This window comes from Procambarus clarkii, chromosome 78, assembly GCF_040958095.1.
Source record: "Procambarus clarkii isolate CNS0578487 chromosome 78, FALCON_Pclarkii_2.0, whole genome shotgun sequence".
NCBI classification, from domain to species: Eukaryota; Metazoa; Arthropoda; class Malacostraca; order Decapoda; family Cambaridae; genus Procambarus; species Procambarus clarkii.
The window spans coordinates 8,351,728-8,367,938 of record NC_091227.1 but is presented as its reverse complement, the minus strand read 5'-3'; the positions used below and the strand labels follow the sequence as shown (position 1 = coordinate 8,367,938).

Below are 16,211 nucleotides of genomic sequence, written 5' to 3'. Positions count from 1 at the left end.
TTTGCAGCACCCTGCCTGGGACTACCTGAGCGCGAGTCCTCTTAAAGTAAACGCTCAGGACCCTGGGAATCCCCTAGGGGGCGCGTGGGTCCGATGGATGTGACCCCGGAGTCCCCACTCGCTGTGTGCGAGTTTGAGGGTTGCTCGGTCCCCTTGTCTCAGGGTGACCCTCATTGTTTTTGCCTCTGCCACGCTGCCTGTTGGGTCGGTGATACTTTTGACCCTGAGTCCTGTGAGTGTTGCTGCTTGCTTGTGACTCAATTTACCCAATCCTCTGATGATTCTATTCGGGTACAGGCGGCACGTGCGTTGCAGTCTAGGTTTCGTCTGTTGCAACGCGCTCGGTTGGTTGCTTCCCCGGATGCCCCGGGGCTGCCCCGCTTTGCTTTTCGAGACCCGGACTTGGGGGTGGGGGTCGCTTCGATCCTGGTTCAGTCCGCACCTCCTCGTCCTTCCCCTTCTGTTCGTTCTGGTCCCCCGCCCCTGCTTCCGGCCCCGGAGCGTCTGAGGGTTTCGGGGTCGGAGCAGGGGTTACTTGATCTCGAGACTCGGGCAGCTTCGGGGGTTGCCCCTTCCGGGGGGGCGGCAGATGCATTCGAGTCTTGTCTCCCGGCCGAAGCTTCAGGGTCTGACCAGTGGGCCCCCCTTCCTCCAGCTTTTCCGGCTGCTCCGTCCTTGTCTTGTGGGGTCGGGGCTTGGGGAGAGGACTCGGCCTCGGGTCCTGTGGTGACGGACCTCGAGGCTGGGGAGGGGCTGACTTGGGGGCCTTGGGCCCTGCTGGACCCCGCCTGGGTTTTTCTTCCCACTGAGCGGGGCTTATTGTTACAAGGAGTGGGGTTTTCTTTCCCCCCCTCTGCGTACGAGTTGGATTTGGTGTCGGCCCCTCCCCGGGTACGGTTCCGTGTTTCCCCGGGTACGTCGGTTCCATCCTTCCGGAGGTTTTCGGCTTATCGCATCCAACCTGGTGTGGTGCGAGCGGCCTTTGCAGCTTACCTCCTGCGTGACCCGGATTATGCCTCGGAAATGGATCCGTCCACGTTCAGGTTTGGGACTTCGTTCCCTTTCTGGCTCCGTTACGAGGTTCCGGAGTCATCCTGGCTAGCAGACTGCCCCTTGTTTGGTCTGGATTCCTGGCATTCCTTCTGTCGTTCCTGCACGCTGGAGTGGCGGGAAGCTTCCACGGTGCTTCAGGTTTTCCTGGGGGGTGAACTTGAGTACCTGAATGAGTGCTTGTTTGCCCCTGCCCTTCCCCGCGATGTGGGCGTTATTCAGCTCCATGTGCAGGTTCCCTCCCTTTCGGCGGCGCTCGTGGCGGAGGACTTGCGCGCTCGGGGCCTTTTGTGTTCGGCCTTGCGGTTCTTTTCCCTCCTGGAGCTGTCTTCGGATTGGCTCGTGGAGGATGTGGGGACGCTTGGGTCCGTCCCGGGGTCCGGCACCTTGTCCTCGGCTGCGCGTTCGTCGGCTGCCTTGTTGAAGCTGTTCACGCCGATTTTGCGGGATGCGGTTTCCCTGTTCTATGCTTCCCGTCTCGCGTGTCGGCAGGCGGTGCTGGGTTCCTCCGTGGAATCTGCTTGGGCTCTGGCTCTTAGGCGTTCTTCACCTTTTTGTCCTCTCCTGTTTGGGGAGTCGGCCGTGGCGCAGTTTATTCAGGCTGCGTCGGCGGCTTGTCGTCCGATGTCGGACTTGTTGGTTTTCCGGGGGTCCCGGGGTGGGTCTTCCCGGAAAGGTCGTGCCAGGGCTCGGGGTTCCTCTCGTCGTGGTAGGCCTCTGGTGTCAGGTTTGGGGTTGGCTCCTCCTGCGGACCCTCCCTCGTCTGGTCGGCGCGGTGTTCGCGCTGTGCGGGGTTCTGGGTCTCGTAAGGGTCGCCGGCCCTTTCGCGGTTTGCCCCTTTGACGGGGCGATGGGGGGGCGGCTTGCGCTGTTCGCCCGCGCCTGGTCCCACGATTCGTGGGCCTTTCGGGTCGTGTCTCGCGGCCTGCGGTGGCGTTGGGTGGCCCCTCCCCCCTTTGGGGGGTCGGGGCTGGCGGGGCAGGCTTCTTCCCCTGCGCTCTGTCGAGTCGTCTTGGAGTGGGTACGCTTGGGCGTCGTCGAAACGACGTCGTCCCTCAGATGGGTTTCCCGTCTGTTTCCGGTTCCGAAACGGGACTGCGCGGACCTGCGGTTCATTCTGGACTTGTCCCGTCTGAACCCCTGGGTTCATTGCCCCTCCTTTCGGATGACTACGCTGTCTCAGGTTCGGCTCCTCTTGGAGCCGGGTGCTTGGATGGTGTCCCTGGACCTCCGGGACGCTTATTGGCATGTCCCGATTCATCCGCGGTTCAGGGACTGGCTCGGTTTTGTAGTGGGGCGTCTGAGTTACCGCTTTCGTTGTCTCCCGTTCGGGTTGAACCTGGCACCTCGCATGTTCACACGCCTTACACGGGTTGTGGTGGCTCGTTTGCGTCTCCTAGGTGTTCGGGTGTTGGCCTACCTCGACGACTGGCTGGTTTGGGCTCCCAGCCAGTCAGCTTGCTTGCTAGCCAGGGATTTGGTTCTTTCCCAGCTTGCCGGGTTCGGGTTCTTGGTGAACTGGAGGAAGTCCCATCTGGTTCCCTCTCAGGTTCGGACTTGGCTGGGTCTCGTGTGGGACTCTCGGACCGCCTCCTTGTCTCTCCCTCCGGAGTCTCTCCTGCGGCTGCGGTCCCGCCTTCGTCTGTTTCTGGAGGGCCCTCGGGTCACCCGGCGGTTGCTCGAGGGGCTGAGCGGGAGCCTGAACTTTGCGATGGTGGTCTACCCGCCGGGTCGGGTTTGGCTTCGACGGCTGTTCTGGTTCCTTCGGGGTTCCCCCTTCCGCCTCTCTCGCGATCGCAGAGTTCGACCCCCGGAGGACTTGCGTCGGTTGCTGCGTCACCGGCTTCCTCTTCGGGTTTTTCGGGGTTCAGTGCCTTGGCGCCTACCCGAGCCCTCGCTCGATGTGTACACGGATGCGTCGTCTCTCGGCTGGGGTTTTGTGACCAGTGCTCACCAGGCCGGCCAGGGGCGTTGGGATCCGTCCTTCCGTCGAGCTCACAGTACGGTGCGGGAGTTCGCGGCAGTGTGGTTTGCTCTGGGGAGGATTCGGGTGGCCCGCGGATCGACGATTCGGCTCCATTCGGACTGCTCTCCGGTGGTTCATTGCCTGAACCGCGGGGGTTCGATGCGGTCCTTGTCTCTTTGGGGTTGGTCGCTTCGGGTGACTCGTCTGCTGAGTTCTCGGGGTTTGGCTCTCCTGGCGGTTCACGTACGGGGCGTGTCCAACGTCTTGGCCGACGCCCTGTCTCGCTTCGTTCCCCTCTCCACGGAGTGGACGGTCGACGACGAGTCCTTCCGTTGGCTTTGCCAGACGTTCGGGCGCCCCGAGGTGGACCTCTTCGCGTCGGCGTGGTCGCGGCGTCTTCCCGTTTATGCGGCGCCCTTCCCCGATTGCGAGGCCGTCGGGGTCGATGCCTTTCGGCTCGACTGGTCGAGGTGGGGGTTCCTGTACCTCTTTCCCCCAGTTCGGCTGTTGCTCCAGGTCCTGACTCGCTTAGAGACTTACCGGGGGAGAGTTGTCCTTCTGGCCCCTTGGTGGCCGGCCCAGCCTTGGTTTCAGGCGCTGGTTGCTCGGTGTCCGAACCCGAGGGTTTTCCCGCGGCTCCGCCTCTTTCAGCAGATCGGGCCGGTACGTCACGTAGCTGGTTCGATCTTCTCCTCGAGTCTTCGCGTATGGTTTTTTTGACTCGAGTCTATCATCATCTCTATGGTGATCAGGTGGCCTCCTTGTTGGTGTCCCACCTGAGGGCTTCTTCTCGGCGGCAGTATGAAGTTTCCTGGCGGTCCTTCCGTTTCTTTTTGCGTCTTCGTCGTGTTAGCTCCTTGTCTGTTCGGGTGGTCTTGTCCTTCCTCTCGTGGTTGTTTCAGGACCGTCATCTTATGCCTAACACTGTCGCTTCGTATCGTGCGGCGCTGGCGGAGCCGCTTCAGCTTGCTTTCGGTATCGATGTTACGTCTGCGCCGTTTCGCAAGCTGTCTCGTGCATTGTTTCACCTCCGGCCTGCTCATGCGTCGCCTGAGCCGTCCTGGTCTTTGGACAGAGTGCTCGCTTTCCTTTCATCTCCTCGTTTCGTTGTGGCCCCTTCGGTCCAGGATTGTTTTTCCAAGGCACTTTTCTTGTTGGCTTTGGCCTCTGGGGGTCGGGTGGGGGAGCTTCATGCTCTCCTCCGGCGCAGGGGTTTCTGCTCTTTTGGTCGTGGTGATAGTTTTGTTCGTTTGCAGCCGTCTCCTTCTTTTCTGGCGGAGAATGAGACTGCTGCGTTCCGGAGGGGTCCATGGGTGGTTGATGCTTGGTTGGTCAGGCCGGGGGTGCATCATGTTTTGTGTCCGGTTGCGGCGCTTCGCCGTTATTTGCGCGCCACAGCTTCTGTGTCCGGGGACGCGCTGTGGGTTGATCCGGTTTCCCTTCTTCCCTGTTCGCGGGTTCGGGTCTCTCAGGTCGTCCGCAGGGTTATTAGGTCTAGCCAGCCTGCGGTCTATCCCCATGCCCATGACGTTCGTAAGTTCGCGGCTCTTGCTGCCGTCTTTGGGAATATGTCTTTGGTCTGATATTCGGGCGCGGGGATTTTGGCGGTCGAACAGGGTCCTGGCTGCTCGTTACCTTGTGAATGTCCCTGGCCCTCGTCGGGCCTGTGTTGCTTTGGGTCGGCGGTTGCAGCCAGTTGTCTCGGCTTCGAGTTGAGGGGTGAGCGACGACCGCCTCCCGGGTAAGTCCCTCTTTTTCTGTCTGTGGGTAGTTAGCTCCGGGGAGCCGACGGGGCTCCCCCCAGAAAACCAGCGTTGAATGTAATGAAACGCCATTTTCTGGGTGAGTCCCGGAGGCTCCCCGGCATCCCTCCCTCCCTCCGGTCGGCGGTTTTTCGCGTTTTTGACATCCAGCCTCAAGAACTGAGGTGTGGGTAGCCGGCGCGGGGGGTCCCCCTTCCCCCTCCCGGGGAGGGGGGAGCTGCGCAGACAGCGGCGCGGCAGTGTGTGACGTCACACTAATTTGCTTGTTTTCGGTTGGGGAGTTCTATCCACTAGTTCGGTATTAGGTAGCAATTTTAACCAGAATAGGGGTTTGTTTTGGGGCGCTTACCTTTCTGGGTGCCTGTTCCGGTCGATGGCAGACATAGAATGCTTCCAACTACACGGGGGCTTCTATAGGCCATTGCTTCCCTTGCCTCTCTGAGGGGGCCCGGTTCTGGCCGTGGTCCCCGGTAGGCCTAAGAACTCCATACACATGACTGATGCCAAAGTCTGACATTAGCATATCAGCCTGGGATAGCTCCGGGGAGCCTCCGGGACTCACCCAGAAAATGGCGTTTCATTACATTCAACGCTGGTTTTTTAGGCCACCATACACCTAGACACACACATCCACACACCATACACAAGTCCGCACATCCTCAAACCATGCACCTTCACTCCTTCACCCTCACACCATGTCACCAGTGTGGAGTCTTTGTTAAACTTCAAAGGAAGGTAGAAAAGGTACCATACCTAAGGAATGGCACCAAGCTAGTGCCATAACTGAGAGGTATAGAATGATCTTGAGGAAAGACAAGGAATCACATCACATCTTAGAGAAAAGAATCAGGGAAGACATGACTACCACATACAAAATTCTTCGAGGAGTAGTCGGATCAGAAAAGTACAGATTTGTTATGGGTGCTATTGATTGAAACTAAGTACATGAATGGGCCATAGAGATACTAGAAAAAATGGTTTGCATGTTAAGAATAGTGAAGAAATGGAGTACACTAATAGGGGAAGTGAGGGAAGCAGACAGTTGCACACTGCTTCAAATGTAGATATAACAGCCCAGTATGCTCGGGAAAAAAAAAGAGGAATCTGTACATTAGTCAGCTGAAGATTGAAAAGTGAAACCAGATGAGCTGAAGCTCATCAATGACCAGTACAAGTGGGCAGGTACCCACTCTATATTGTGTGCCATAAAACTGTACCACACATTACTCACCCTTACCACCTTCGCACTCTATAGACCTTCTTGAGGTTATCTTGAGATGATTTCGGGGCTTTTTAGTGTCCCCGCGGCCCGGTCCTTGACCAGGCCTCCACCCCCAGGAAGCAGCCCGTGACAGCTGACTAACACCCAGGTACCTATTTTACTGCTAGGTAGCAGGGGCATAGGGTGAAAGAAACTCTGCCCATTGTTTCTCGCCGGCGCCTGGGATCGAACCCAGGATCACAAATCCAGCGTGCTGTCCGCTCGGCCGACCTGCCCATAACTTCACCTTAACTCTCATCATTCTTAAATTTGTCAGTTATATATATTTTTGGTTTCACTTTCATGCTTTGGTTCTGAGATGTTTTCATTACTATTACTACTATCATTCATGAACACTTGTATTTTTTTATTGTGTTCAAAAGCCTTCTCCCATTTGTGTAAATGATGAATATGAGATAAAGGGCTGTACTTATTTCTGCTTGTGACTGTATGGTACCAAAACAGGAAAGAGCTTTGGTGTGTTGTAGGTGATTCCATAACATCTGTGGAGGCCTAAGAAAAATATTCCACTTGGGCTGGATGGTCTCGCTTCATTCAGATCGGCATTTCTGTGTTCAATCCCCGGCCGTCAAAGTGGTTGAGCACTATTCCTTCCCCCTGTCCCTTCCCACATCCTTATCCTGATCACTTCTCTGGGCTGTATAGTCGTAATGGCTTGGCACTTTCCCCTGATAATTCCATTCCCATTGGTATTCAGTCACTGGCATGAAAATTAAGAACATTATTCTGAGATTGCTGTTGTCATTTGGTGATCAATACCTGATGATGATCACTAAGTGGTGAATAAGTAGAAGGGAAATTGGGTGAATTAGCTTAAACATTCTGGGGAATAAGATTATACTGTAGTTAATTTAAATTTTATTACAGTATGTATGTATATTATAAATAGTGTGAATTTCTTTCTTCTTTCAGCTTTTGTCGTATTTGAAGGCCTACAGTACCTTCTACCACCAAGGTACTGATCTCTGTGATGACCTGAAACCTTCTCTTGATAAGATTAGCCAAGAGGTATGATATTTTCTGAGTAACAATAACCTTTTATTTATTAAATCCTGAAAAATGTTTCATACCAGTACTGTAGCAATTCTATGGGTATGTGGAAGATTGAATGCCTACAGGGAAGAGCAGTATTAAAGAGAAAAATTATACAAATTAATGGAAACAAATTGATACTGTACTAGATTTTAGAAAGATGAAAATTATGGGAGGGCCATTAGAATTAATATTTTATATTGCATGTTAAGGGAGTTATTGTACCACTATACAGTACCTGGATTGTACTTGTATGGGGTGCTGGGAGTTCTGCTACCCAAACCTGGCCCAGGTCCAGGCTTGATCTATGAGAGCTGGGTCTAACAGGCTGTTGCTTGGAGTGGCCCACAGGCTCGCGTATCCACGTGGGCCAGGCTTGACCTGTGAGTGCTTGGTCCAACAGGCTGTTGCATGGAGTGGCCCACAGGCCCATGTATCCATTACAACCCGGTTGGTCTGCACTTCTTGCAGAAAACTATCAAAATTTTTCTTTAAGATTTCCAATTTTATTCCTGCAATATTTCTTAAACTTGCTAGGAGAATGTTGAACAACCATGGACCTCTGATGCTTAGCATTCTCTAATTGTGCCTGTGGGACCTCTACTCTTCAATGACTCTTCTGTTTTTCCTTCCATGTCGTTATTTTACTGTGCAAGTTAGGGTATCTTCCATGTACAGGGCATATATATATATATGTCGTACCTAGTAGCCAGAACGCACTTCTCAGCCTACTATGCAAGGCCCAATTTGCCTAATAAGCCAAGTTTTCATGAATTAATTGTTTTTCGACTACCAAACCTACCTAACCTAACCTAACTTTTTCGGCTACCTAACCTAACCTAACCTATAAAGATAGGTTAGGTTAGGTTAGGTAGGGTTGGTTAGGTTCGGTCATATATCTACGTTAATTTTAACTCCAATAAAAAAAAATTGACCTCATACATAATGAAATGGGTAGCTTTATCATTTCATAAGAAAAAAATTAGAGAAAATATATTAATTCATGAAAACTTGGCTTATTAGGCAAATCGGGCCTTGCATAGTAGGCTGAGAAGTGCGTTCTGGCTACTAGGTACGACATATATATATATATATATATATAATTTGGTACCGTTCTCATCTCCTTTCAAGAGAGTATATTTAGAGAGTTATGAGACAATCCCAATAGTTTATTAAGCTTTATCATGCTTTATCATATCTATGCGTGCTGTGTATGTTCTTTGTGTTTCCTCTATTTCAGCAGTCTCCTGCTCTGAAAGGGTAAGTGAGCATCGAACAGTTCTCTAGGAAGCTGATATCACTGGTCTGGTTTGTTTTTTGTCTGCATTGGTGATTGGATTGTTTGTCTTCCTTATCTGATTCTGAGGTGGGATGTTTTCTTGAAGTTATCTAACTTTTGGGCTCTTTTGAAGCTTAATGTACAGGATATATTACACACATGTATAGTCGGCATCGGATCTTTGATTCACCATGCATCTAAGAGGTTGGGAGCTTCTCTCCTTACAGAAAGTTTGAGTAACTCTCTGATTTAAAAGGTCTTTTTTTTTTTTTTTTTTTTATCTTTCAGTACTGTATATACACAAATTCTCAGTCTTGTAAAGCCACTACCACACACAGCATTTCGTGCAGGTCCTTAATCTTTTTGCTCGTGTTGACCTATAGAAATGAATTTAATGTACAGTCCTTGTCTCTGTTAAATTATATTTATTCCCACTCCAGTAAAAGTTTGTTTGTGCAGGAAAAAGTATTTATGTGTAGAAACATACAATGCAGTATGGTAGTTTTATTCCAGTGTAACTGCATAAGCTGATTATAGCTTATGAATTTTGTTTTTTGTTTTTCAAGGTGAATTTAATGAGACATGAAGTTAGTGACCTGGAAAAGACCTTAGAAAACAGACACACAGATGTCACAGATAAAGACTTGGTGTTGTCACTGGACCAGATGGACACTACCAAGCTAGTCAATATGCATGGATATCTGTTTAAACGGACCACCAACGCTTTCAAGACATGGAATCGACGTTACTTTACTCTCCAAAATAACCAGTTGGTTTACCGCAAGCGGTCAGGTAAGGTAAAGTTTAAATGAGTTTATCTGCATGTACTGTATTTCTTTTAAATTTTACATTTAAAGTTGTTACTACACAGGCAACCCAATCATATAGGTATTTTCTATAAACTATATACAACATGTGTATATTTGTAAGCATGAGTGAGTGAAATTCCATATGAGAGCTACATTTGTGGTTTCCTATCTTCCTTGTAATTTGTTCAAGCTTCTAATTATTTTTGCATTCCCCCTATATTCAATTTTTTTCAGTTTTGCTTTCTTAGTTTGAATCTGTGACCTCTTGTTCTCGATATTGTGCATTTCTTGTACTCGCCTAATTGTGCTTGCGGGGGTTGAGCTTTGGCTCTTTGGTCCCATCTCTCAACTGTCAATCAACTGGTGTACAGATTCCTGAGCCTACTGGGCTCTATCATATCTACATTTGAAACTGTGTATGGAGTCAGCCTCCACCACATCACTTCCTAGTGCATTCCATTTATTAACTACCGACACTGAAAAATTCTTTCTAACGTCTCTGTGGCTCATCTGGGTACTAAGTTTCCACCTGTGTCCCCTTGTTCGTGTTCCACCCATGCTGAAGAGTTTGTCTTTGTCCACCCTGTCAATTCCCCTGAGAATTTTGTAGGTGGTTATCATGTCTCCCCTTACTCTTCTGTTTTCCAGGGATGTGAGGTTCAGCTCCTTTAGCCTTTCCTCGTAGCTCATTCCTCTCAATTCCAGGACGAGCCTGGTGGCATACTGCTGAATCTTCTCTAGCTTTGTCTTGTGTTTCCTGGAGACCAATCCTGGAGCTGCATACTCCAGGATTGGTCTTACATAAGTGGTATACAGGGTTCTGAAAGATTCCTTACACAAGTTTCTAAAGGCAGTTCTTATGTTGTCCAGTCTAGTGTGGTAGTGGTGATGTCACCTCATTTTCTTCTGTCTATACATTTTGGCATATTAATGCCGAATATATCTTATAGCTCTATGTTGAAGGATTGCTAGGCATTTGGTGAAGAGTCCCAGTAGTACAGTCGGGTTCGTTCTTGATTCACAATTGAGAATTGCAGGTTCGAATCCCGGGTGGGACAGAAATGGTTGGGTGCATTTCCTATCACTTAAAAGCCCAGTTCACCTAACAGTAAATAGGTACTCAGGAATTAGTCAGCTTTCTGTGAGGTTGCATCCAGGGCTGGGTCAGTAATTCAACCTTGGGGGGGGGGGGAAGGGGGGGGAGATCCCTATATAAGCCTAACATGTATGAATGCACTCAGCTTCCTGTCCTTTGACACAATGAATTATTATTATTATTATTATTATTATTATTATTATTACTATTATTATTACTATTACTATTATTTAGTAATATGTGTCTTTTCACTTTTGCTAATTTATTGATACAGTAAACATTTTTAGATATGAGCAGCATACAACTATGGCATATTCTAATGTAGCATTAACTTGTGTAATATTTTGTATTTTTGTTTAAGCATTCCTCTTTATATGTCTTTAAAAGTAATTGTGAAGTTGATCAGTGTAGCATAGGCTCCTCTTACTTTATGCCCTTGATCTGATCATCTGGCAACAGCTTACTATCTAACACTACCCTTTAACTCAGTTGTAGTTTTTATTTTTTTGGTGGATTGAATGTTGCTTTGTTTTGCTTATTGTACACTTATTAAGTGGTATATATCCAATTTGAATACCTTTTCCCATTTATTGCTCCACACAAATATTTTAACTTCATTATTTTGAAGGGCATGTCAGTCGCCTAAGTCTTTATTCTTTCCCAAAGCTTAGCCACATCTGCAAACATATTCATATAGCTGTATAAATTTGGGTAGATCATTTATATAGCCGCTGAACATTACTGATACTGGCATCAATCTTTCTGAAATTATAATGGTGACATTCCTTCATTTTGATTCATTGCCACTTTATCATTGTTATTGTTTTAGGTCCAGATAGATGCAGTCTGCCCAGCAGTCTTTCCTTTTCAGATTTACTGTGGCCTTGTACAAAAAAAAAGTGAAGTAATTTTTGTATGCATAATCTCCTAGTCTTAAAACCAAACTGATATTCCATTATAATTTCTTTCAAGATACTGTATTCTACTTATTTAGTTTTACTTATATTCTCTAGTGGCTTCCTTACTAGTTAATGATGACCAAACCACATACCAGAAAATAGAGAAATGATGACGTTTCAGTCCATCCTGGACCATTATCAAGTCATGTGAGGGAGACTCGCACAACTTGACAATTGTTCAGGATGGACCAAAAATCGTTGGTTCTTCATCTTCTAAGTTGTGGTTTGATCATCAGTTCTTCACCCAAGTAATTGTGACTCATCATCTGCCTAAAGGTGGCGGATATTGTAGGCCAAAGATTTCTTCTTTTCTGGTGAATACAAAATCCAACAATGACGACATCATCTTCCTTCACTACCATTATCAGATTGATGTGCTGATGCATAAATGTCTCCATCTGGCTCATGTTCCTCTTGAACCTATTTGGTCCTTTTATAGTCTTGTCATTTGCTTCAATTTTTTGTGTCCTGCTGAGGATTTTTTCAAGGTTGCATTTCTGCTGACTTTAGCTTCTGGCAGTTTTCTTATCAAACTTCATGCTCTTCACCAGTAGCCTGAGTATTTTTTTTTTGTCATGATGGCTATTATCTGTCTCGAGCCTTCTTCTTCTTTTAATTGAATTAAAGTTTGTCCAACTGAGGGTGCTCTCCTTGGTCTTCCAAAGAGGTTGTTCAGTTTAGTACTCACCTAGTTGTGCTTACGAAGCTTGAGCTCTGGCTCTTTGGTCAGTCTGCTTCATTATGTGCACAAGTATTCCACCATTGTGGCTTTCTTTGCTAATGCTGTATGTCTAAGGCTAATATCTGTGCAAAGAGTTTCTGGCAATCCAACAGGGTGTTGGCTGCCTATTACTTTTTGGATGTCCTGCATCTTTACTGTATTTGTGTGATGCTTGTGCAGGTGATGTGCTGCTAATTCTAGTTTTCTTTGAGTGTTGGTCTTCTGCTTCTCTCGTGTGTATTCTGTTTCAATAAAACAATTTTATCCAATGTGTCATTGTGAGTAGGCATCAGGGAGCTAATGAGAGGCCAGTAGCTCTGTGTCCTATAGTTCTCTCTTCCTTATGAGGATAACAGGTGATTTAGGCAGCACTTGAGTAAGGACATTTGCCGACTGTGACCCTGGGTGACCTGGGCTGCAATCTGGTGGTGATCAGGCAAGATGAAGTGGGAATTGCTTTCCTGTGACCCACTATTATTTGCATTGTTTCTTAACTTTCATTTCTTAAGAGAAGTTATTTGTTTTGCCTGTGATATTCAGGTGGTTTTCTTGGCGTTTGGTTGATCTTGAATCCATACACTACTGTGTGTGTATAACCCTGCCTTACTTTATGAATAGTAAATAAGAATTTGTAATTTATTTTCGTATAATCTCCATAAGTGTTTCTATAAATTTGTAAGAAACTTTTTTGGTTTGAATTGTTATTCTTTCATCATGGAGCTATGGGGAAAAGAAACATTTTATCATTTCTTAGCACTGAAATTATGGCAACTACTGACTGGCAAATGTATTGCTATACATCAGTGTCGGAATATTTTGTTATTTGGATACAGGATAATTTAATATTACCTAACAAAATGTAACTTTTACATTTGACTCTAACACAGTAAAAATAGATATGGTGACAGTGCATCTTAATCTTAACTCATTCCATTAAAGTTTTCTTAGTAAAATTACTAAAAAAAAATACCTGAGAGCCTCCAGTTTTCTTTTATTTTACTAAAAATAGTATATAGTTATATGGCTATCGATCGGTATCCATATGCAGCACTCATTAATCATTAATTTGGTAAGCTTCATTCATGGATAATATTTTCTTTGTCTATATGTTTAGACAAACCATCAGCACTAAATCATTGATGGGAATATGGTATTTCTTAATATGATAATCTTTACTGGTTAGTATCTACTAAAATATTTACATTTCTAAACACATATTGTTTTATTTATAATTGCGTGACAATAATTAACAAATAATATTGTATAACACATTGTAAGATCTGTTTGTATGCCAAGTTATATATCAGAATTTGTCACGAGGAGAATGTTGTCCATTCCTGTAGGATTTTTAATTAGTTCATAACAAATTTCATTTTATTTTTTGAAAGGAAATAACTCTTGAACTACCTTTCTTATATTTCTCTGTACAATAGCTTGATTCTCGTCTATTAATGTAGTTTTTCTCGTACTCTTCCAAGGTATTCGAAAGTCTATCAGGAACTCGGGAGGAAGTAATCTGCTCAATAGTCGTTTGATGCGAGTGCACGGAGGTCTGTGTTGCTACTACTTCTGTGTAGCTCTCATTTGCTCTAAGGTTAAATATTAATTATTTCCCAGCAAACCTTAGAGTAAGTGGGAGTCAATAAATTATTATCACATGCACACTTAGAGCAGCATGAAACTAAAACCGTAGTCACTGTGTCTATAGCCTCACCCATGATATTCTCAGCACGATTAAAGAGCGGTATAAAATGCACATACAGTACAAGTACATACTCTCATACTTGTACAAAATGGTCAAATAAAATGCTTGAAATATAAAATGACAATGTAGATAACATTTTTAGTAAATAATGAGAGTTTGATGTATACTGTACTGTAATTATGAGATGAATACTGTATTGAATTGCTGACTGACTGCAGCAATATGAAGCAAAAGCAAAAAGGATAGAAAGAATAATATGTGTGAGTGTTTCTTGATACAGAAGAGATAATGAATGGTAATGCTGATTAAGAAAACAGGATGTGATAAATATTGAGATTTGTGGACCATTAATTTAATTAGCAGGTAAAGTTTTAGATTTCATATTGAATCCGTGTCCCCACAATATGTCTTAACATATTGTGGAGATGGATTTGAAAAATATTACTTGAAGAGGAGTGGTTAGGCTAAATTGTCAATTTTTTTTTGTTTAAGTCCTCGTTCAACAATCCTCGTTCAACATTACCAAAATATTATCCATCCTAGCATTGCTTGTATGACTTTTGTTTGCTGTGAATACAAATCTGTAATGTATTTGTGTTAGGAATAGTAAGCATGCTTGTAATATGCACTGTAACTTTGACACTTTTTATTTTGTGCATGAAAACTGTTCTAATGTTGCCTGGGTTCGATTTCTGTACATATTCACGACAACTTCAGTTTGCGGAACTTTATGGAACCAGACCTAATGCATCATTATGGTGCATTTGTTGTGGCCGGCGGTGCAGGAAGAAGGGGTGGAATTTTTTCAAATTCTAGTGTAAGGAATAGAACACCTCATTATACATATATAGACAACAAAATGATGTATAAAGAATACAGTTAAAATACATGTATATTGAAAGGTAAAATAGAGGAAGAAAAGATAATAATGAAAAAAAAGGATGCAACTGCATTTGGGAGTTACTTTAGAGAAGAACTTATTAATGCTCATGTTCTATGGGTGAATTTTACTGAACAAAATCTTAATTTCAGTCTGTTATAGGTGTGCATACATACCAGCAGAACCTGACTGGACAAACTTCTCCATCACGGCCATTTTTTCTCATGCCTCACCCTTTGACCCTTGTTTTTCAAAGGTTGTGTGATGACTCCAGGAGGAACAAAAGTGTGGCTAACTAAAAATTAAGACTACCTTACAATTTTGTTTTGAGTGTTCTCAGTGCTGGTTGATACATACTGCTTCTATCCAAATATTGAATCATTTTTCTTCCTCCATTCCTCCATCCTTTGAACTCACGAATTTGTGCATATCACACTGGCCCCATATTATTATATGGTTATTCTGGTGCAAACCTAAATGTGAGAGATGTAGCTAGAGATCAAATGAATCAAGTGATTACTTAAGTACTTCCGTATTTAATAATGCATCTTCAGAAGGATGGATTTACGAGATTGATTGATTGATAGAGATTAAGCCACCCAAGGGGTGGCACGGGCATGAATAGCCCATAAGTGGAGGCTGTTTGGAGCCAGTACCAGTAGCTGATACTGCAGATCTGTGGATGAATGGGGTCTTCATGGTCACTCGCAGTTTATATCCTGTAGGAGGCTTGGCTGTTCAGGCGTTTCTCCTGCAGGAGGCTCTGACTGTACGTGAATTTTGTCATTGAATTATATGTACAGTATACTAATATATCCATATTCAAAGTACTGTAATAATGTATGCTCTTCAAGAAACAATAAAATTTGCAAATTGTGAACTTTGTTCCATATACAATACAGTACCAGTATACAGTAGTATCCTTTTGAATCTGCTGTGATAGCATGAGTTTCTAAGCTATCTTGCTCAGTTGCTCTCAGAGGTAAGTATTCACTCTCATAAACTAACATGAATTCAGGACAGTACTAATTAATGTTAATTTCTAATGTATACACCTGTATTACAACATGCTTTCAGTATTATGAATGTGTTAAAATATGAATACTGTACTGTATATGCATGTATTACTATTTCTGGTAAAATTGCAAATAATTGTTTTAGGAAATGGTAAAGAATATGCCAGTGTTGGATGCAACAAAATTTAGGAATGAAATGGAAAAGCGATCAATCCCAATTAGTCAGAGCAAGAAGTACACAGAATTTTTACTTCAACTAGTTATTTTCCAGTTTTCTATATGTGACCAATTCTTCTCTAATCTCATACTTTGTGTTCATCTGTTCACTGAAATTTGTTGTTTTCCCCAACTATTTTTTGTCACTTTATTTTCTTGAATTACTAAAGCCAAGGCTAGTCTCATTTGTCATACACACTTTATCCTCTAAAAGCCTCATTCATCTGGCCTCTCCCATTTTTCTTTCCCAGTTGAGTGTGCCATCTAGGTGATATAACATAGATTTTGGCAGTCTTTCTCAAATTTTAACTTTCTCCCCTTGAAGTTGTTCCTTTATCTGACAAAAGAGGAACTACTACTCTTCCAACTCTGTTTTGCAAATTATGGCTGTCTGCCTGCATAGATGGTGTATATTCCCCAAAATATCTTATTCCTTT

General features: G+C 45.0%; 1 protein-coding gene across 2 annotated transcripts in view; it reads left to right on the top strand.

Annotated features, from left to right (window-relative positions):
• CenB1A (Centaurin beta 1A) overlaps positions 1–16,211 on the top strand; it is a 39,742-nt gene that overhangs the window by 13,066 nt on the left and 10,465 nt on the right. Inside the window, exons 7-9 of one of the 2 annotated variants that reach the window (XM_045727480.2) lie at positions 6,974–7,069; positions 8,939–9,164; positions 13,436–13,507. In XM_045727480.2, coding sequence (XP_045583436.1) covers positions 6,974–7,069; positions 8,939–9,164; positions 13,436–13,507 — 394 coding nt within the window. The remainder of the gene's footprint in view (positions 1–6,973; positions 7,070–8,938; positions 9,165–13,435; positions 13,508–16,211) is intronic. The other variant, XM_045727481.2, reaches the window with a different exon arrangement.